At 36.3% G+C, this 24,613-nt stretch overlaps 1 protein-coding gene across 5 annotated transcripts in view; it reads right to left on the reverse strand.

Moving 5' to 3' along the window:
• Positions 1 to 24,613, reverse strand: part of LOC121872648 (peroxisomal carnitine O-octanoyltransferase-like) — a 58,247-nt gene that overhangs the window by 23,182 nt on the left and 10,452 nt on the right. For 3 of the 5 annotated variants that reach the window (XM_042375579.1, XM_042375578.1, XM_042375580.1), the window contains exons 4-9: positions 16,144 to 16,282; positions 15,472 to 15,600; positions 13,970 to 14,053; positions 11,975 to 12,071; positions 8,118 to 8,198; positions 5,091 to 5,215 (exon numbers count right to left, since the gene is read on the reverse strand). In XM_042375579.1, coding sequence (XP_042231513.1) covers positions 5,091 to 5,215; positions 8,118 to 8,198; positions 11,975 to 12,071; positions 13,970 to 14,053; positions 15,472 to 15,600; positions 16,144 to 16,282 — 655 coding nt within the window. The remainder of the gene's footprint in view (positions 1 to 5,090; positions 5,216 to 8,117; positions 8,199 to 11,974; positions 12,072 to 13,969; positions 14,054 to 15,471; positions 15,601 to 16,143; positions 16,283 to 24,613) is intronic. The other 2 variants (XM_042375583.1, XM_042375582.1) reach the window with 1 other exon arrangement.

The following is a 24,613-nucleotide window of genomic DNA, read 5'->3' on the forward strand; positions in this document are numbered from 1 at the left end:
TCATTAAACTCTGAATCAGCTTGACTCCAATCATCGGCCTTTTTTACCTCACCCTGGGCCTTCTCAAGTCTCTTTTCCTCGGCAACTCTTCTCCTCTTCTGTCTCTCTGTGGCAGCCTCCTGTCTCTTGGACTCCGGAATATCTTGGCTAGAAATCATGAGAGCCCCTATACTGCCAGTCTTCTCTCTCTGTGCTTTGACAAATGCCAGTTCGATCACAGGAATCTTCAGTTCACGCTTGCAAATACAGGAGATGTGGGCCTCGGATTTACAGTCACGATCGCATCCAAACTCAGGACAGAGAACAATTGGGCACTTGCAAGTAATTATGTCAAATAACTGGTCCAGTTGCTTGGCAAAGCTGTCCTTAACTGCAAGTTTTCCTCTCCCAAGAGAGATATCTCTTGCCTTTTCCCAACTGGCTAGCAGTCTCTCACTAATCTTCTTCTGACTTGTTATGACTGGAGGCTTGAACTGAGCGTTAGCCAGAGTGTACTGTGCCAAGACAGCTTTGGTCATATCACTGGCAATGTCTTTGTTTGTGTAAGTTCTTTGGTTATTTTCACTGATTTGCCTGATTAAAACACCGTATCTCAAAGCATCTCTCAATGTAGGCAACTCCGACTTCAGGAGCTCTCTCCCAGACCCAAGATAGTGACTGAGATGGCTGGATTTTTGGTTCCTCGTCCTGATACAAGCAGCCATCGCAAATATTATCAACTTATAAATGCATCAGAATCTGAAACAGAAAAAAATATTGTTAGTTGGGTTGTTAAAGAATGAAGTCAGAAAGCAATGTTCACTATTTAATTGTAATGCACTAATGCAGCTGTACATTAGATTTTCGATAAATTTCACGCTAAAATTTACCTAGCAAAAGGTTGCAAAATATTGAAACTGAAATTATTTTCTGTTTATATACCCTAAAATCTACCAAAAAAGTGATGGGCCATTAGTTTTAGCTGATCTTCCCTCCTATGACACACCCTACTAAGGAGTTCAGTGTTTGTTTTAAATTTGTTCTATAATTTCCAAACCTTTTTCCAACTGATAGTTGCACTCTTTTCACTTTTTCTCCCCCACACCACTTCCTCTCTGAGAGACTTTCAGCATGATGTCGAAGCACAGTACAGTCAGTTCTGCTATAACGCGATAGTTGTGTTCTTGTAAAATATCGTGTTATAGAAAATCGCGTAATAGAAATAACAGGGCTTATGGAGAAAATAGGGTTAGGTGCAGATTACTACTCGAAATCGAAAAAAAATTAGTAGTTAGCATAACACAAAGGATAGCACAGTCTAAATAAATGTTACATTCATATCTAATAATGAAATCATACAGTAAATGTAACACTTTACCTTGAAAAAATATGAATATAACTTGATGGGGGAGAAGGGTGATTTTGAGGTTGATAACACCAAGCTTCTCTTCAAGTGTTATATCCTTTCTTTTACGATCATCACCGGGAATTCGATCACCAGAACGCTTCTTAGAGATATTCTTCTTTACCATATTCACAGTTAATACCACAAAATTGGAGAAATAGTAAGCAAAAATCGCGTTACAGCAAACAAGAGTTCGCGTTATACAAATATCGTTCCTCTATTCATAAATCGCGTTAGAGCAAATTCGCGTTATCAAAACACGCTTTATAGCAGAACTCACTGTACGTAGTTAGTTGACCGAGATGTAAACCAAGAGGAAGCAATGAACAACACATGCGGTGGAAGCAGGACACAGCCTGAGCGGATGTAAACAAAATAACAGAAATTCGATTCAGCGGAAATTTCAATTTAACGGAAAGGGGTGGCCCAAAATAGTTCGTTAAATCGAGAAAATACTGTCCCTTTTGGTTGTGTGTGTGTGTATGCTCTGCTTAGAGAGTCAGCTATGAAAAATTCACAACATTGGCAGCTAGTCAGCCTTGCTAGTTTGTAAGGCATATAGAATCTGGGCGTATACTGTAATACACAGTGCCAACTCTATAGAAGTGGGTTAGTGATAAGAAGGGCATCCACACATAAAGACAACCGGGACCCCAGAGATGTGACTTTCCCCTGGTCTCTGTTGCACTTTCTGGGTTGGTGCACTGTCTTTACAGAAGGTACCAGTTAATAATTTCATAGGCTGGAACTTCAACTTGACAGTACAAGAGCCCAAACTCAAGGGTAGCAACCTGTGAGACTGCTCCATCAAGTGTATAATACTGCAATCAGCTTTATTGACATGTTGTGCCTGGAAAGGTGTCCTTCAAGTTGGTTGTGGTGGGTCATCCTGAGGTCAATGGATTGATGTTACAATGGCGTCAGGTTTGTTTACCTACCATTACCTGGATTTGTGGTGGTGAGTAGTGGGGGACATCTAGCTCTGGTCATTACCTAACTCTTATTATTTAATTTTGAAATTCCAACTGAAGTTCTTAAGTAAACCTTTTACACTGTACAGTACTGTACACATAAATCACTTATACTGTACACTGTCAAAGGAAGCTGCATGAGAGCATAGTGAAGCAACCTGATGTAGTTAAGTTCAGATTTGTAAGTCTGAATGTTGATGCTATGATGGAAAGATCAGGGGAGATTGTCGAAACATTGAGCAGTACAAAGCTGGATGGCTGTTGAATACTGCACAAGAAACTAAGTGGGAAGGAGGATTGGCAAGGTTGATTACTGGTAACAATGACAGGTACAAAATCTTTTGGGTCAGGTGATATAGGAATTTTGATTGCTGGAAAAATGGTAGAAAAAGTGCTAAAGGTGAAAAGGTTGACTGAGAATTCTGGTTTTAAAGTTATTAGTGTGTAAGAATGTGGAGATTGTTGTATCTGCATTTGTCCCACAAACCCACAAAATGGAATAAGAGAGGAAGACATGGTCTGAGATGAATTGCTGCATGTATTATTGAAACTTGATTAAAGAAAATTTGTTGAACTGGATGATGACATAAATGGCTATGTCGGTGAACACACAGCTGGTTATGAGCGTGTTCATGGTGGAAAAGCATTGGTACAAGGAATACTGTAGGCAAAAGAATATTTGAGTTTGAGGATGCAGTGAATATGGTACTGTACATTAGTAGGGAATGCATTGCTTAAGAATATGACAAGTAGGTTGATCATATACAGTAAACCCTTGTTACTCGCAGGGGTTAGGTTACAAGGAATGGCACGAATTGGCAAAACCACAAACAACAACTTATACCTGTACTACCTTAGTGCACTACTGTATACCTATACTGTACTAAACAATCGACCAGCTGCGGCAGCACTCATCCCCTCTTTTAACATATCTAATAATTCAACTTTCTTTGTCAGGGTCATCACTGACTTCTGCCTTTTACATTTCACTTCACTGGCATCACTAGCACTGACACTAGGCAGTCTTTCAGGGCCATTTCACACAAACACTAAAGTTTTGAGCACAACGCAAGAGATGCTGCATCACAGGCCATGGTTGAGTCAAACAAGGGAGAGGAGACGCTCTGGGCACGTGGGGGCGACTCGTTGCACTGCAGGAGAGGCTCATATGCTAGTAACCATCTACTTACCACGAATAGTCGAAATCACGAATCGCAAACCCAAGAATAACAAGGGTTTGCTGTAAAAGTAAGGTGGCATAAAAACCCAAATTGACTGTATACTTGTCAGGTAATCAGATATTAACCTTATTAAGGATACAAAATTGATAAAAGGGGAAAACTGTGCCTTGTAGCACAGACTACTTGAGTGTAATATGCGGGGAAAAGAAGATTTATGTGCCAAGAAGGAAAGTGTGAAAATTTAAGGAGCAAAATGAAAGGATTCATTTTATGCTGAGTTGAGAAGTGTGTGAAATATGAGGTGTTGTATGGTAGTGAAACATGGGGAGTTAAGAAGGATGAGATGTAAAAGTTTAAGTAAACCAAAATGAGAATGGTGAGATAGATGTGTTATGTCACAGAGAAAGACAGGAAACTGTTTAGACTTAAGAAAGGGTGGGTGAATATTGAGTGTATTGGTGAGGGTTTGCATAGAGGTAGGATGACGTGATTTAGGCATGTGGAGAGAATAGAGGAGACCAACTGGAGTAAGACACGCGAGTTTAAATGAGGAGGGCAGGAGAGCCAAGGCTAGACCAAGATTGGCATGGGGAGAGGTTATAAGAAATTACCTCAGAGAGAAGAAACTTAAGAAAGAGGTTGCAAGAAGCTGTGCAGAATCGAGAGCTGCTATCAGATAATCATGGCTAACCCACACAAGCATGGAATATGGCTATAAAACTGTGATGATGGTGATTTCCTCCCCAAAGGCCTGACTGGTACTTCAGGCACAGAAAACAGGTGCTCCTCTACTTACGAACATTCGACTTACAAAATTTCAAAGATACAAACATCATCATTGAGGGGGGGGGGGGGCTACCTGAGTTAAACTCAGAGTGTCAAGAGGAAAGAGTAAGCCAGGTTTTAAGGCTGTACTGTAGGGTATAGCTGTACTGTACTGTACATCCTCTATTTTTTCATTTTTTACAACATGTTCGTATCTACAAGAGTAAAGTTGGATTTATGAACACACCCCAGGAACGTAACTTGTTCGTAAGTAGAGGAGCACCTATGCAAAAAATATGGGTAAATGTTACCATATTACTTAAGTTTGTAATCATACAGCGTGTGACAAAGGAACTTGGACAAGGAGAAGGAAAAAGGGAGGAGGGCCACCCTGAAAGGAGAGAAGCAGCTTGTGGGAGTCATGTGACTTGCCAGTAGCACGGTACACCCTGGGCCGAGGGCGACCTACATGCCCAAGAATATCCACTTGTACCGGGATGTGTACAGACAATCTCTGAGATAAGATTAGGGATCAGATTTTTTTGCAAGTAATGTAAGTGGAAACGAGGTAACAACTTGGAAAAAACACATGGTTCCCATAAATCCACTTTTTTAAGACTTCACTTTAAAAGAAAACTAGTTAAGGGAGAGATTAGTACTGTATAATGTTACTTTAACTCAACAGTAAATTTTATAATATCCAGAGAAATATATTTTTATAAGTTTAGAAGATATGGATTGTCACATTAATTATTAGAGCATATAAATAAATAAAATGGTCAGTAATACCTGAGCCCAGTTCTCCCTGGTATCACAAGTTAGCACACTGAGGCTAGGCCCTGGACCCAAGGCATCACTTGTCTCACGAATATGTCTCAATTGTACTTCTAATTCCGGTGGAGTCAGAGGCTTACCTTGATAAAAGACAGAGATAAGTCGCATTAGTAGGAGAGCAAGAGCAGTGACCGTAAATTATCTCACTATGTAAATGTGGACATGTTCTGTTTGAAAACTCCTGACTTGTTCAGTACTGTATAGTACTGTATTTATTGATTTGGAAAGGCAAAGACTTATACACTAATGATCATAGAAAAAAAATCCATAGTGTGCTTCAAAGGGGCCATTCAAAACTTACCTAACACAGATGGGGGTATCAAGCCAAGTGTTACAGGTGTCAGAAGAAGTGTTATGTAACAGTAAAAAATAAAATAAATCCTAAATAATACAGATGTAATCTTTGAAAGTCTTTAATACTAAAAGTGCATTAACAATTACAAAGAAAATCTATGTACTGAGGTCTTTCGATACCTTGTCAAATGCATGCATATTCTTTTCTTTTTTTTCAAGTAAAAGCAAGTAATACAACTTTAATAATGAAAGCAAATATATTTTATGTAATATATTCCTGATACATTGTTTGCATGTCAAAAAACAAAAAACAATTTACTGTATTTCTGAAAACTCAGTTCTCAGTCTAAATATTTAAGTGTCCAGGTTCATCTGTGTTGTCCCAGATCTAACAATCTTCCTGCCACACTGGTTCTCTACTTTGTACAGTCTTGATTGGTGTTCCCTTGTTAGCCCTGATCTCAGTTGGCATTTCAAGTCCCTCAGTATCCAATTCTTCCTCCATGTGCCACTCATATTCTTCTTTTTCCAGGTACTGTACTTGACAACACACATGAATTCCCTTTGTCTCTTGGCAGCTAGTCTTTGAGGTCACAGCCTTTCTGTTGGAGCACTCACAACAGAATGGCTACTGCGACTCAAGCAGTGTTTCTTAATATGTGAAGTCATGGACTTGACTGAGGCAAAGTATTTGCCACAAGTTCCACAGATGCACTTCTGTAGCTCATTCTTCAGACTAGAACATGCCAAATCATATGGTAGGCAACTTGGAAAGTTTTTAACTGCCCGAGCTGGTAGCACAGATTTGGCCAGTGCTAGATTGACAAAGAGCGGTGGATATTTGGCACTCAAATCATCAAGACAACATAATAAGCCATCTGCTGTCTGTACAAGGGGAAGTGGTGATGGCAAGAATCTCTTGGTAATAACTGAAAAGTAAGAACTTCTTGGTGCATTACAGCAAGCTGTATCTTGGCATTTGATGACCTGTAGAAAAATACCGACTCTCTTGCAAAACCTCGTAAGTACATTATACATAATACGCACTTACAACGTTCTGTATTGATGGATATAGTGGTTGTGATGATAACTACTCCCTCGCACAAAACAAGACAAGCCTATTATTAACAGTACCAGCGCCTAATACAATGAACGTGACAACAATGTCCATCAGTTTTGCACTTATTCGCACCATGGAAATTCACACAAAATGGATGAAAATTTTCACTTCTGTGCAAATTTTAGGGATCTTGCCCACCCCTGCATATTATTCAGCTGTTGGTGTGATCTGGAGCAGTGTTGTGAGTCCGGGATGGGGGGGTTCAGGGTTGTTACGTAATATTTTAATTTTAGGGGGGTGTGGCTTGGTGTTACAGTGTGTTGCAGGGGGTGGGGGGTATAAATTTAGGTAGAAAAGTGTTATGTAATTTTTGAATGGCCCCTAATACACACACACACATACACTCGTAGTCAACCAGTGTGTTCACTCCCGGCCAATCTTATTTTTTGCACTGTTACTACGTTGAAATGCCCTGTAATATGACCTTCTCCCCATCATGTTATTTAAATATATCATATTTGTATCACTTATGTTACTTGTATATTATTTTTCAATCAATTGATCCATTCCCCATTTATGTAACTGTATATTTTCAGCCTATTGGATGCCATGCTCTTTCAATAAACTATCACCCACCCACCCACACCCATACACATACACACTTTCACACACCAGAAGGCAAATACCATGAAAGCTTTGGGGCAGAGTCCACTGTCAGAATGTGACAACTTAGAATTAAATAATTAATGATCTATGAAAAGAGGTGTCCCCCCTCCTCCTCCTGTGTAAACTGAAGTGTTTAAGACAGGGTAATCATGTGCCCAGTACAGTGACACTTTAGACTAATCCTTCACATGATAAAACCTGAAACATTGAAGAAAGGTCAAGAACACTAGAAGAACAACCGTGTGAGTTTACATTCAACCTTCACCAAGTCATACGACAGATTTACTTTGTTACAATGCAATACCGTACTTCAATACTATTTATGATATCTACACAATTGATAAGATTCAAATGAAAAGAGACAAATGCTACAGTAAACAAACTTAGCATGATAGGATATATATCGTGACAAAAATAAAAAAAGTATAATGATTCCCAAAATATACACCTGACATTCAAAAATTTTATATCAATATAACTTCATTCTACTGACAAGCTCCCATAAAATTTTCAGAACTATACATGCAAAACCTATTATAAGATGAAGGAGACCATAGGGAACACTTGACAAATATCAAGAAACAAAATATTATATAGTAATTGGTAAAATTGGTAACCTTTCCTGTACTGCCAAAACTGGGGACGAGATACGACTAAACTAGTGTCAAGGAGTATTGTTGTGTTTTGGCTAGGTTGAATACAGTGTATTTTTCAATGCCATAATACATCAACAACATTTGACACTCACTTTTGTTAATGGTATACTGTATACTCTTTTGGATGGTGTCCCATAACTAATTCTTATTTAAAGGTGGAGAGAGGTGTGACATCCATGCATGAATTCTTCCCCTCTCTTCTCTTACAGGCAGCATCAGTTTCCAAGATGTAGTGAGTTGCTGAATAAAGAATAGGGTATACATCGGTGATTGTGATCTTAGACAAAATCGTGGGTGAAGTATTACCTGCTGAGTCCCAGGGATACATCGTCCAGATGTGGCCATGACAGAGGAATATGATGTGCAGAGGACAGTCACCTTCATCCTCTGAGAACAAAACATGACACAAAATTATACACAACTAACTTCTGGCTTACTCCTGTACATCTTGGGCAAGCAAGGTCACCTCATCAGTCATTTCCATACCAACCGTTCCCAGTCTGGAGGCATAAGTCGTTACAGTTGGAGAGACACAGAGGAGAGAGAGAGAAAAAAAAGGTGTGGTGTGTGTGTGTGTGTGTGTGTGTGTGTGTGTGTGTGTGTGTGTGTGTGTGTGTGTGTGTGTGTGTGTAATATGTGTAATAATAATAATAATAATAATAATTAACGGTTTATTGAAAAAATTCTGCAGCCCGAAGGCTGAAAATATACATTGGACATAAATGACTTATTACATACATTGGTGGTTTAACAAAAGCCTTCATTAGAGAAAGGTAAAGGAACATACAGATTAATGTAGGTGTTGAACAGCAAACTCGTAGTGTAGTAACTCCCTCCCAGATGGTGTTAGGAGGAACTCACATGGTGTAGTAGTTCTCTCAGATGGTGTTATGTGGGACCTGGCGTGGTGTAGTAATTCCCTCGCAGATGGTGTTATGAGGGGCCTCACGTGGTGTAGTAATTCCCTCACAGATGGTGTTATGAGGGACGTCACGTGGTGTAGTAATTACCTCACAGATGGTGTTATGAGGGACCTCACGTGGTGTAGTAATTACCTCACAGATGGTGTTATGAGGGGCCTGACGTGGTGTAGTAATTCCCTCACAGATGGTGTTATGAGGGACTTGACGTGGTGTAGTAATTCCCTCACATATGGTGTTATGAGGGACATGTGGTGTAGTAATTCCCTCACAGATGGTGTTATATGAGTGAGGTGTGGTCTTAGGCCTTCCTATCATAGACGGATTAACACATCGCTGGTTGTTGTTGGGTCTCACGGGCCATTATCTCTGGGTACCTGGGACCTCACTGTGTGAAGGTTAACTTGGGTACGACTGTTACTGTTGAGTTGTTCTCACTGACTTAAGCACTGTTCACCTCTGTTTAACACTGGTTCCGTTCCTTTCCTAAATGAAATTGTAACTTCTGGCGAGAACTTGTTGATATTCCGGTGGGGAGGAGGGTTCAGGGGAGGGGGTTGGTATGGGCCAACTTAACAGTTGACCTGGCTGCTCCGAGAGGAGCGTCAGGTACGTCTTGACCCTTCGGTGGTCAAGGATGTGTGTGTGTGTGTGTGTGTGTGTGTCAAGGTAATAAGTAAAGACTAACTGAAACTTTGATGAGTAAAGGGAACTCAATCTCTCAATTTTGTGTGCAACAATGCTGAAATGTACAGAAATGAACTAAGGAATAGGTGAAATGACATAAGTCAGGAGTGTATGAAAGGGTAAGAATGAATGGTGGTACTGTTGAGTAAATGAATTGTGAAACTGCTTGACTGAATATATGGGGAGCCTAGAGCAGCGCATGAATGTTCTTTTGATGCCTGATCCTTTTCCTACAGCATTCAGATTGTACAATCAGTTGCCTGCATCCATGAAGCAGCTGACTTCTGTGGAGGCCTTTAAGAAACAACTTATGCCCTTTCTGTTCTTTTTTTTTTTGAAGCTTATGATCCTGAAGAACGTACAGCACAGTGAAGGAGAATTACAGGGTTTAGAAAGTGTTACAACATAACGACATACAAACTGACACTTTTTGTGATCCTTTTTATAAAAAAATTTCTTTTTTCTCAAATGTTCATTCCTTCAGATATACAGTATTACCCCGCCTAACGCGGTTTCACTTAACGCGTTTTATCATATACGCGGTGCCTCGCCAGAGCTGAACTTTCACTTAACGCGGAATTTTTCATCATATACGCGGGAAGCGGCGCGGGCACGATGCGCACAAGGTCGCCCAGTCATCAAAACATTACCGAGTTCTTCACCCGCCACCCACCACAGCCGGCCCAAGTCAGTGATAGTGATAATTATAGTGAGGATATGGACTTATATGGCCTTTGAGGGGTTTGACAAAGAGGCCCTGCAAGCCTCTGTGGTGGATAGTGATACAATTGATACAAGTGATACAGGTGAGGGCCAATAATCTGCCCTCTGCCTCGGAACCAACCCCCCATCCCCGTGTGCCCAGCCATCTTTTCTACTAATGCAAGTGTTAAAAAACCTAATATTATTGATATTTCTCTTAATTATTAATTGTGTGTGCATACCATCATAAAGTTAAGATAAAATTTTTACTACAACATAGTTGTGTGTCGTCAAAAAGTGGAGTTTGGGGGTCGGGCCAGTCTCTATTGGAATTAATCCCATATGTTCTGTTGTTCACTTAACGCGGTTTTCACTTAACGCGGTACCCTGTGGGTTCAATTGACCGCGTTAAGCGGGGTACTACTGTATTTTTAAGTGATACACTTCCCCAAAGAAAGCCATTTCCTTTTTCTGGCTTCCATACCTTCAACTTCACCTTGGGTATATTTACTAAGACATTTATGCATTAAATAAGTTATGTAATTCTGTTATACCTGCCGGTATATACTACTTTTATTCAGTTAGTCATGACAGCAAGAACATTCACAACTGAAAAAGAAAAGTGAAAGAATCATAGGTATGTATTATGGGAAAATCAGCATCATCTTAAAATTTTAACCCCTACGCCCCGGTGCCGCTGGCCGTACCCCCCCCCCCCATGCGGGGTAAATTGAGAAAAATCAACTTCTCCAAAAATATTTTTTAACCTTTTTAAATGACAAAAAAATAAAAAAGAAGTAAGAAAAACTATATATTGACCCTCTAGAAACTTCCCTGGGGCCGCAGTGGTGGGAAAATGGCAGCACAGAGCAAGAGAGATACGGGGACAGCATTGTTTTGACGCGGCCATTTTCTGCTTGCCTTTGTGTACGTGATGGCCAGTAATGCATATATTTACTGATCATAATACTTATTTCCTATAAATAATTCATTTAGAATTTATCTTATTTGCATTTTTTTTCATAAAAGTGCTCGGCAACACACAGCAGTCTGTCACCAGGCTGTCTTTGTGTTAAGGAGAGCAAATACCTATAATGCATAAAAATAATTTTTGGAATAATAATTCCACAAATAAGTACATTTATAACATAACCATAGCATTATTTTCCAGTAATAATACACAATAATACAACTCCACTACTTTTAGCAATAATACTTTGATACATGATAAATTGGACAAACAATTAAAATGAAACAAACAAAAGTAGGTACTTACATTCCAGAAGCTTCCCTGTGGTCGAGCGTGTGGCGTGACACGCAAATAGTCACACTGGAACCTGATAACCTACACTGGGCATTCAAACAATGCTGCGAAAAGGGGCGCGTTCCGGAAAGTCAACCGGGGTGCCCTAGATGATCATTCCGGAACGTCAACCGGGGCGCCCTGGATGATCGTTCCGGAACGTCAACCGGGGCGTAGGAGTTAAATACAGGGATATTGCACACCAATCACTATTGCATACAGATGACTGGGATGGGACAGTGTCTGACTGAAAGCTTACTCAGAGTGGACAATGTTTGGGAATCATGGTGAAAGAGCTGTACCATGCCACTATGGCATAAACTATGACACAATTATTATTATTACACACCAGTCATGTGGAGTACACTATTTACAATGGCACCTCAATCACCACCACTACCATAAAGTATATTACCAACACTACTTAAACTACACCTCAACCACCACTACCACTTTGAGTTACACTTTTGCAACATACACTGTTTAGTTTTATACAGTACTGTACATCCTAATCAGCATATAAGAAGCTGACCATTTACAGATAAACTTACTTGTTTTCCAAGTTGAATAAAGACTGTCAGCACCTCGACCGGGGATTCTTGTACAATTAAACAGCCATCTAAACTGTCTCATACTGAAGGGTGTACCCTGGAAAATGATAAGTAACACAACTTGATACAAGAAGATTTTTTTACTGTAGTCACATATCTATACAGTATACAGTAGAACATCGATATAACACGAGATACGTTCCAAGAGAGATCACTTTAAACCGAATTCGCACTAAATCGAAGTGTTGTTTCAATGGAATAATTTAGTTTGGTACTTGAGAGAAACACAAAATACTAAAAAGACTGAGTCTACCCAGATGCACCTCAGCCTATCTCCTAGAAAATCAAAATATTGGTTTTTGTAGTATTATGTAAAAACAAACACTCATAAATCAACACAGCTAAAATTATGAGACATGAAATGGTCTATTTACTCACGATCAGCTTATGGGAAGATAGGGGAGGGGGGTGAGGTGATATGTTTGACAGTCGATGCCAAGGTCTAGTGCTTATTTATTTATCTATCCTTAAGAGTGACTAAGTTTTTCTCTTATAAAATGTCACTGAACTGACACGTTCTAATTAATTTTATTACAAAGGGCTAAAATTTTAATCTCTTGTGCAAAATATATGACGTTTATATTAAAATTATTCGCTGCCTTGCAAGGATTCTAGCAATGCAAATTACATCCTCCTAATTTTAGTCTGTGATATTATATACCGAGTAAGAAAAAACTGTAAGCCTATAACCACCAAACCCTGGCTGGGAAGATGGGGGTGATAGTGACACGTTTGACAGTTGGGGCCGAAGGTCTAATGAAGTATTTATTTGTTTATTTATGTCCTTTAGATTGAGTTTTTGTTTTTTATTTATAAAATGTCACAGAAGTGACCAGGGAGAATGTAACTTACATTGCTGGAATTCTTATAAGATAGTGATTAATTTGAAAATAATCATGCTATAGTTTGCACTACACAAAAATTTTAGTAATCATTTAGCACATTCTTTTGAGTACATGTACAGTACAGCTTTGCCCTTAGGACAGTGTAGCGTGCCCAGAGAAACATTAGGCGCGAATTATAAAATATGATGCGCCAGATTGACTCGCGCAAAATAGGAAAGATTCGCTTTAAGTGAAAACATTGTCCTTAATTGTGGGTGTTGCTTTAAAACTATAATCTTAAATTGAATCACTTTAAATCGATGTTCTACTGTACATATTCTACTACATATTTCTTGTACTGTCACTTACTTATAAAGCAGTTCTCATTAACCACTGAAACTACCTGCCTCATTGGTCAGGTATAGAATGTGATATGTTTAATAAATTCAATCCAACCTGTACAACATAATAAGTGACTGACATAGACTTATTCCTGGCTAGTACAGCATCACCTTTTGTGAAACAACAGTTTACAATACCTGGTGGTCTGGATATTAAGTCCTTATTTAAATGGCTGCTTTGATAAGTAAATTATCACACTGGTAAAGTTAACACAATATTGTAATACAGTACATAGTATATACTGTACAGCACAATACATATTTACTTATTGGATGAAATTCTATGCAATTCAGGCTTCAATTTTTTCTTTTTTTATGGGGATTAATCCACCAAGGCACAGGTCACTGACCCACATCGAGCCCTAGGGGGCAAAATAAGAAAAATGAAAGAAAAAACCAATAAGTACAGAAATGGAAAAAATAAAACATATCAAAAGTGACAAACGATATATGTACTGTATTTATTGTAAAGCGCTATCAAAGTAAGAGAGACATTTGAGACCCTGCAATTGGGTGTAAGTGTGGCAGAAAGTCTGTAGGATCAACAACCTCGGACTTTGATACTGCATCATCTTGTCATCTGCTAGGGTAAAGTCCACCTTCCTTATATTATATCTTTTATAATTTCTTTAATAACCTTCTCCCATGCACTATATTTAACAGTTAGACAGATAAACAGCAAATGTAAAAAAGCATTTTACAAAACTGACCTCGTAAGATTTTTGTGGTTTTAAGCGTTGTTCTCTAAGAGCCAGGTTGAAGTCCAGGAATCCCCACAAGTTCAATGATCCATACTGAGGAATAAAATGTTTTAAATTTAGCAAAGATACTGTAAACATCAACTTCACTATATACATTATGTTGTACAATGCTAATATATATACAGTAAAACCCCGCTTTACGCGGTTTCACTTCACGCGTTTCCACGTTTACGCGGTACCCTGCCGAACACGGAATGCTCACTTTACGCGGCGCATGTACTCTTTTACACGGAGAGCGGCGCGGGCAGGGTGCGCACAAGGTCGCCCAGTCATCAAAACATTACCGAGTTCTTCACCCGCCACCCACCACAGCCGGCCCAAGTCAGTGATAGTGATAACGATAGTGAGGATATGGACTTATATGGACTTTGAGGGGTTTGACAAAGAGGCCCTGCAAGCCTCTGTGGTGGATAGTGATACAATTGATACAAGTGATACAGGTGAGGGCCAATAATCTGCCCTCTGCCTCGGAACCAACCCCCCATCCCCGTGTGCCCAGCCATCTTTTCTACTAATGTAAGTGTTAAAAAACCTAATATTATTGATATTTCTCTTAATTATTAATTGTGTGTGCATACCATCATAAAATTAATAAGTTATTTTTACTACAACGTAGGTATTGTGTTGGAAAAAGTGGAGTTTGGGAGTCGGCCCAGTCTCTATTTCAATTAATCCCATATGTTCTGTTATTCCATTTACGTTTTACGCGAACCTCCACTTGTTCAATTGACAGCGTAAATTGGGGTATTACTGTATGTATGTATGTATATATGTATATATATATATATATATATATATATATATATATATATATATATATATATATATATATATATATATATATATATATATATATATATATATATATATATATATATACATACCTGTATAGTCCAACCTGGGGATTTTACTGAATTATAGATGTTCACTTTGTTTCAAATCTCATACAGTTTCTCTTTAAATAAAGTCATAAATCATTAATGTACTGTTGTGAAGGTATTCCACTTACTATGTTTGTTTGAGGTTTTTTTGAGAATTGCAATTAAATGCCAGGTAGTGACGTGTCCTCCTAATATTACGAATTTTTTAGTAATTGCAGTATTAGAAGTTTTAATTGCCTGTATGTTGGCTTGGCAAGTTAATGCTAGGCATTTACATACCTAGGTATAAGCTTGGCATCTGATTCTGGACTATATCACAAAAACTGTTATTTAGAAAAAAAACGGCTTATTTATTGAGTACAACATAAAAAAATAATTAAACCATGTTTTGTAGCATTTTACAATGATTTGGGGGGACTTTTTTCTTAGGAACATATCTCAACTTATATAATGGGAGTCAAAGACCAAATGAAAGGTTTTTCAGGAACATAACCCTCTTGTAAATTGGGGTCTGACTGTATTACAAATAATTTCATATCAATCAAACTCTGTAACCTGAAACTTGCTCACCTCTGAAGATTTTTCAATTGAGGGTTTCCATAGTGTAAAGTTAAGTGGATGAAAACCAGTAGTGTTCATGGTGGGTAGCAGGGGCTCTCGGACAATCAGGTAGGCATAATGTAGCCACCAATCATCTAGCTGCAACAAAAACACATAAAAGGGGAGGGATCAAAGGCAATGTTTTGTATCGCTGTTAATTCATTGAATCTACATGAATTTTTACTAATTCCATCTTCATAGGTTTGACTAATCATCTAAAATCAAAACATTTTAAGTGTTAAAACCCAAACTCAGTAAGTGAAAACTCATAAATAATCATACAGTATCAGCTTATAACTACTGTATATTTGAGTGTTTACTTTTCATCAATAAATATCATTTCCCCATTATAAAGTAATCTAACAACAGTGCCCTACTGCCCAATCTTGTCAGAAAATAAGCTCTCTACTACATGGCCAAGCTGCCACACTCATGTAAGAGAGTACAAGTACATATTAAATGATTTTGTAAGAAAATACATTAAGGAAGAGACTATAATCTTTTAAATCATACATTATGGTATACTGTATACTAGTAAAGAGCATCATCAGAAATGGTTGGTTTGCATGTCATGCAATTTTGCAGTGAAGAAAAGTCACTGAGCAATAAATCAAAATTTAATATAAATAATAGTGACCATACCCAGTTCTTTTTTTTGGCTGCATGAGCCAATAATCTTTCATGCAGCTCTTTCCCTATGCCTGATTCAAATTTCTTGACTATTTCTTTTGTCATCTCAAATTCTTCATCAGTAGCATGTGGCTTCACACTAAGTAAGTACCTGTACATAGACAGAAAAGTTGAAGATTACCAATATGTTCTACTATGTACAACCAACAGTCAATTACAGTATCTATTTATATGCTCTACAATACTTATTCATGCCCCATGCTAATAAATACTTATAAGCTATACTAGATTGGACTGTTCGGTCTGTTAGTCCATCACACAACAGTCTATATTTTGTTCAATCAACTCCTGTTTACTTTATGGAATTTTCCTAATACTGTACTCGACAGAATTGGTACTGACAGACAAATTTAAGTTTCACTTTCCGCGATTTCTCATTTACGCGGTACCTTGCCAGAATCGGACTTTCACTTTCCACGGTGCATCTACCGTATATCTCGGCCTACAAGACGGAATTTGAACAAAAAAAAAATCAGCCCAAAGTTAGAGGGTCGTCTTAAGCACCAGAGATAAAATTCTTACCTCTTAAATATTGCGGTTTAGCTGTCAAGAGTGGTGATGGAAACATGGTAAACCACTCACAAGGTCCTACCACTAATTATTTTATACTGAAACTTACGTTTGGGAAGCTGGATTAAAATGAAGATGACCGGTATATTAAAATAATAAAAATGTATTATAAACCAGTCTAACATACCGTAAAAGAACAATATACCCCGGTAATAAACACAGCTGCTATCATCACCCCCCCCCCATTTGCCAGTGACAAGAAAAGGAAAGTGACCTTGACTGTGACCGCCTGTGGCTATTTTTAGCCGTCCTTGTGTTCGGAGGTGGTCAGTAATGCATATCTATATACAGTGGTCCCTCGGTTAACGAACACAATCCGTTCCAGCAGGTTGTTCGTTAACCGAAAAATTCGTTAACCGAAACCATTGTTTCAATGGGTTTTGGGTAATTGATTCCAGCTCACCGAAAATTGCCTAAATTCAACAAAAATGGTAGAAAAGTTCACTTACTTTGAGGTGTGTATGTAGAAGGCTCCTGGATGATGTTGATGATGATGGGAATTAGAATGGGGGTGGAGGAGAAGGAAGAAGAGAAGGCATTGGGGTGGAAAAGAAGTCACCCCATGGCACCATTTCACCCATAAAATTTTAGTTCTCTTGGTGTATTTCAAGATTATTTTCTTTAAATCAACACTGCACTGCATTATATATTGTCAATATGTAAAATATATTTCAAAATGACTAATAATTTGCTTGGAAACACAGAAAAAAAGCGTTTAGTTGAAGAGAGTCTCAAGCAAGATGTTACCTCCAGTGAAAACAGAGAGAGACTAACGCCTGTTTGCTGTGTTAAGAGGCTGGATGCCACGCATTAAACTAGTCACTTTACCTTCAATTATGTTCAATAATTGTTAAAATGACTAAAAAATTGAATATTAAACTTTTAAAATTATTGAATAGTATAAACTTCTTGATATTTATTAAAATATTAAGGAATTTAAGCCCTAGAACCGATTAATGTATTGGCGGACTAATACTAAAGCTGGTTGACCGGCCAGTGCAAGCGAAAACATGTTGAGGTCAGTTCGTAAGAAATTCGTTAACCGAATTTTTGTTCGTTAACCGAATTTAAGAATCTTATGGGAGGCAGTTCGTTAACCGAAATTTCGTTAACCGAGGCGTTCGTTAACCGAGCGACCACTGTATTTACTGATCATAATACTTATCTCCTATAAATAATTAATTTAAAATTTATTTTTTTACAAAGAATATTCAGTAAATGACTGCGTTAATTCTTGAAACTACCGACAGTGGTAAATTTAGGATGAGAATGATTAACAGAAGTCACGTCATGGATTCGGAGTTTGGTCCTTAATGATCATAAAAGTCTGGTCAACTTCACCTACCAGGTATAATGGTAGCCTCCCTTTTTCGCAAAACAAGTACGTATATAAATTAAAGAAAATACTTGCAGTGTGTTTAATGTATTACAGTATATTATAAATAAATAAATAAACAAATAAATCGGCAAATCTATTTCAAGTACATTAAATGGAAATATTTTACTCACACCAACATTAGTTCCAATTAAATAACTGACGCTTAAGTGAGTCACTAGTGTACACCAGCCGGTAAAATTTGATGCTAATACTTGAAGTGAATTGGCGTTATTTTAAATAACCAACCATAAATAAATGGAAAAAAGATCAAAGGTGAAAAACATTATATTGTATGTATGTTGTGTTGTCAAAGGAAGACAAACAATTGAAACTCTGCAATTGTGTGTAAATGAGGCAGAAAGATAAATCAGCAACCTAAGACTTGGTCACAATTTTCATGGTGCCATATGGAAGTAGGGTCTACCATTAGACAATACTGTACATTATGCTTCCAATATCTTCCCAGGCAGTAGAATCTCCCTGTTTGGTAGCTGCCTAAAACTTTTAGTAATATTACTTTGATACAACATGATAAATTAGACAAACAATGAAAATAAACAAACAAAAGTTATTTACTAAGACCTTCTCTCTCAGAACAGAGGGTAACAGATGGAGAGGAGATGAGGAGGCTGTTTATAGCCTGTCTTTGTGTAGAAAGTCGACCACACTAGAAATAATTCATTTAAAATAAATATTTTTTACATAGAATATTCAGTACATGACTGCGATTATAAAATATTGTGAATATATATATATAGTACAGGTTGTACCTCTCTAGTCCGGCAACCTCGGGACCTGACCAGTGCCGGACCATGGAAATTGCCGGACCATGGAAATTCACCCTTTTCCTGGATAGATAGTGACTTGTGCTTATGCCTGGAAGCACTAGCACCACTTTCTCTGTGTCATGGTCTCTTTGAAGACATATTGAAGGGTTAAATGTCGTATAGTAGCTTCTCAAATTTCGCGAGTTTTTAATTCTTAACGTATTTTATTGGAACACACAAAAAAATAAATAATAAAAATTTTGACGGCGGAAACTTGAATTTCGACGGGTTTGAACGGCCCGCCAACGTGCAGACGACGTGCATAATCGTGTAAACAGCGTCATTTCTCTTATGTACAAAAGATTCATTGTTGTTTATTACTGAATGTCTTTTATTGAATTAATGTTTGTGTGTGCAAAATGAGCAATAGAATTCATTAATAATACGTAGAATACTAAAACACACGAGGAAATGACACAGCATTGTTTTCGTTGATTACAAAACCAGTGACTGACTGGTTCTACATATAAAACTGAAGAAAATAAGACCTTGGTTGTAGCTGTAGTAAAATTAATATGGTTGTTTTAAGTAATGTTATTTAATGTTAATAAATGGAACAATAGAAGTAGCTAACGATAATGGTAAAGAAAAAGAGAGATCGCATATGTATGTGCGCATGCGCACACGTGAAAACATATCGTCATTACTTTACATAAGAATATGAAAGCAACACTTATTTACTGTTCATATATATTTTAATTAATGTTTCTGAATTTGTTTTTATTGAATCAATGTACGTGTGTGCAATATTAGAGGAGACGAGACGGCTGCCGGCATTGTTTATGTTAAACCTTACGAAACCAGTGACTGATTGGTTCTACATATAAAACTGAAGAAAATAAGACCCTGAGTTTAGCTGTAGTAAAATTAATGTAAAAAATGAATATGGTTGCTTGAAGTACCTGTAATGTTATTTAATGTTAATAAATGGAACAATATAAGTAGCTAACCATTAATGGTAAAAAAAAAAGTGAGACTGCTCGTATGTAAGTGCGCACATGTGAAAATATATCGTCATTACTCTACATAAGAATATGAAAGCAACACTTATTTACTGCTCATATATATTGAAGGGTTAAATGTTGTACTCTGTATAGACAAGCAGAGAGAGAGAGAGAGAGAGAGCAGCCGAACTGCCGGATGTAAACAAACCTTAATTTCCCGCGGCTTTTTTTTTTTTAAGGGGATTAGCCCACCCGGGCATAGGTCACTGACCCACATTGGGGCCTGAGGGGCAAAAATTTAATACTCCTGTAATAATAATAATAATTCAGAGAAATAAAAAAAAGAAAAAAAAAAAAAAAGCTGCCTATCTACCTATTGGACAAACTAAAATCGTTCCGGACCACGGGAGTTTCCGGACCACAGAATGCCGGACTAGAGAGGTACAACCTGTATATATATATATATATATATATATATATATATATATATATATATATATATATATATATATATATATATATATATATATATATATACCGTATATCACGGCCTATAAGGCGGCGGGGTGCATAAGACGCCCCCCCCAAATTTCCATTTAAAAAGTAGCTTTTGAGCTCTATTTGCTGTATAAGACCAGTACCCCAAATGTGACACTTACCCACTGACTCAGTAGTCCTTTACCAACCATCCTTGATTTTTTAAAATAAGGCCAATTCACTTCAAGTAATGTCATCAAATTATACCCGCTGGTGTAGTGTAAACACTAGTGACGTCACTGAAGCGTGGTGGGAGTGTTCCCTCGTCTCGGTGGTGTGACTATTTATACAACATGTGGTTCAACAGCAACCACCGTATTCTAATTGTGGTGTTTCATTAGGATTTGAGTGAAAAAGGTTACCAGTATGTACTTACTACATACATTTATTACACAAATATATATATATATATATATATATATATATATATATATATATATATATATATATATATATATATATATATATATATATATATATATATATATATATATATATATATATATATATATATATATATATATATATATATATATATATATATATATATATATATATATATATATATACTGAATATACTATGTACAAAAAATGAATGTTCAATGAATTATTTATGGTGCATTAGGGTACTGGTCACTTCAAATGGGCTATAAATAGCTTGTTATCTCCCCTCCATCTCACCCTGAGCCAGACGGAAGGGTCTTGGTAAATAACATGTTTGCTTATTTTCCATTTACTTTAAATAGATTTACCGAATTATTTGTTTTATTTATTTATTTATAATATACTGTAATATAGTAAACACACTGTAATTATTTTCTTTAATTTATAAACTGTTTTGCGACAAAGGAATGTTCTCCAGTAGTGTTTCATTAGGATTTGAGTGAAAAAATATTACGTACTTACACAATTGTTCCTCTTACTTTGACAACACAACATACATACAGTATATTATTTCTCAGTTTTGATCTTTTTTTTTAATTTTTGTATTTATTTATAGTTAGTTACTTAAAATAAGGCCAATTCACTTCAAGTAATGGCATCAAATATTACCAGCTGGTGTAGTGTAAACACTAGTGACGTCACTTGAGCGTCTGTAATTAACCGTCGATAGTTTCAAGAATTAATGCACTTTTCCTTTCTTGTCTCCTCACTGGCAAATGGGGGGGGGCGTGGGGAGGGGTGTGTGATGATAGCTGTGTTTATTACAGGGGTATAAATCTCTTTTACGGTATGTTAGACAGGTTTATAATACATTTTTATTATTTTAATATACCGGTAATCTTAATTTGAATCCAGCTTGCCAAACGTAAGTTTCAGTATAAAATAATTAGTGGTAAGACCTTGTGAGTGGCTTACGATGTTTTCATCACCACTCTTGACACACTAAACCACAATATTTAAGAGGTAAGAATTTTAAACTTGGTGGTTTAGACGACCCCCTAACTTTGGGCAGATTTTTTTAATGTTCAAATTTCGTCTTATAGGCCGTGATATACGGTATATATATATATATATATATATATATATATATATATATATATATATATATATATATATATATATATATATATATATATATATATATATATATATATATATATATATATATATATATACAGAATACTGTAGCTGGTTGAAGCAAGCTTATAAATTAAAGAAAATACTTGCAGTGTGTTTAATATATTACAGTATGTTATAAATAAATAAATAAACAAATAAATCGGTAAATCCATTTCAAGTAAATGAAACAATTGTATTCGACACCGACATTAGTTCAAGTTAAATAACAGACTTTTAAGTGATTCACTAGTGTTTACACTACACCAACCGGTAACATTTGAAGCCATTACTTGAAGTGAATTGGCTTTATTTTAAAAAACCAAGGATGTGTAAACAGCACTGGTCAATGGGATGGTTGGTAAAGGACTACTGGGTCAGTAAGCTCCCAATGGTAAGTGTCACATTTGGGGTACCGCTCTTATACAGCGAATAGGGCTCAAAAGCTACTTTTTAAATGGAAATTTTGGGGGCCGTCTTATACACCCCGTCGCCTTGTAAGCCGAGATATACGGTACTCATATACGCGTGAAGTATAATTTTTTTTTTATTTAGCTCATAAAATTCATACAAATTACCAGGCCAGAATATAATTTACATTGCTGGAATTCTTACAATATGATGATCATTTTGAATATAAACATCATGGATTTTGCATTAGACATACAAATTTTAGATCTAATGTAATAATTTGGTTTACACAAAGCAAATATTTGATCCTTTGTGCAAAATATATGACGTTTACATTCAAAATATTCCCTGACCTGCAAGGAATCCAGAAATGTCAATTATATTATCCTAACTTTAGTCTGAGGTATTATTTATTACTAAAAGTTAAAATCTAGTTTTTTCACCCAACATTTCTCTGGTAGGGAGGGAAGGTGGGGGGTGGGGGGGGGAGGGTTGGGACCAACCGACCATCTGGCGCGGTTGGAAGAGGGGGGAGGCAAGTTGGGGTACTTTGATTGACAGATAGTGTCGTGAAGAATATTTTTTTTTTTATTAACTGAAGATATTTGTTTTAGCTTATAAAATTCATACAAATTACTGGACCAGAATATAATTTACATTGCTGGAATTCTTACAATATGATGATCATTTTGAATATAAATATCATGGATTTTGCATTTGACATACAAATTTTAGATCTAATGTAATAATTTGGTTTACACAAAGCAAGTATTTTATCTTTTGTGCAAAATATATGAAGTTTACATTCAAAATATTCCCTGACCTGCAAGGAATCCAGAAATGTCAATAATATTATCCTAACTGTAGTCTGAGGTATTATTTATTACTAAACGTTAAAATCTAGTGTTTCACCCAATCATTTCTCAGAGAGGTAGTCGGCTAGTGAGCTGGGAAGAGGGGGGGGGGGGATTTGAGTCCATTATTTGAATGGACATTAACCTGGCGACTGTATTTCTCTTAAATATTAATTGTGTGAGCATACCATCATAAAATTTAGATGTTATTTTTACTACAACATAGGTATTGTGTCGGAAAAAGTGGAGTTTGGGGGTCGGGCCAGTCTCTATTGGAATTAATCCCATATGTTCTGTTGTTCACTTTACGCGGTTTTCACTTTCCGTGGTACCCTGTGGGTTCAATTGACCGCGTAAATCGGGGTACTACTGTGTGTGTGTGTGTATATATATATATATATATATATATATATATATATATATATATATATATATATATATATATATATATATATATATATATATATATATATATATATATATATATATATATATATATATATATATATATATATATATATATATATATATATATTTCATGTAGATCCACAATGAAAACGTGGATAAGATAAATCTTGATAAAATCACACGGGAAAGGGGAAACAACGGAGCACCTTAGCTTTCGTCTTTATTCAAGACATCTTCAGAGGCAACTTACATGGACAGAGAGGGCTTAAATATACAATCCAGTTGCTCTGAATTGTGAACAAAACAAATTAGTGTTTCCTTTTCCCGTGTGATTTTATCAAGATATATATACATATATATATATATATATATATATATATATATATATATATATATATATATATATATATATATATATATATATATATATATATATGCTATAACAAATCTAATTGGTTCTAGAACCTTGTTAGTTATAGCATTCGTTCGTTATAGGATTAATCCATTCCAGGCCCCCAAATACAACCACGTAACACTGAAAAATATAATATAAAATTGTAAAAATTGTAAAAAAAAGTGCATAAATATGCATCTAAACTCCTGAAATAAAGAATATCATTAATACTTGTAATAAAAAAAAAATCGTTGTAGGAGTTTCGTTCCTTATAGCATTCTCAATTTTATAGGTAAAACCGTTTGTTATAGGAATATTCGTAGTAGAATCCATTCGTTATAGCATACCCCACTGTGTGTGTGTCTATATATATATATATATATATATATATATATATATATATATATATATATATATATATATATATATATATATATATATATATATATATATATATATATATATATATATATATATATATATATACAGTGCCATGCTATAACGAACGTAATTATTCAGAACCTCGTTCGTTATAGCAT

The sequence above is a fragment of the Homarus americanus genome, unplaced genomic scaffold, assembly GCF_018991925.1.
Source record: "Homarus americanus isolate GMGI-L3 unplaced genomic scaffold, GMGI_Hamer_2.0 scaffold39155, whole genome shotgun sequence".
In the NCBI taxonomy this organism is placed as follows: domain Eukaryota; kingdom Metazoa; phylum Arthropoda; class Malacostraca; order Decapoda; family Nephropidae; genus Homarus; species Homarus americanus.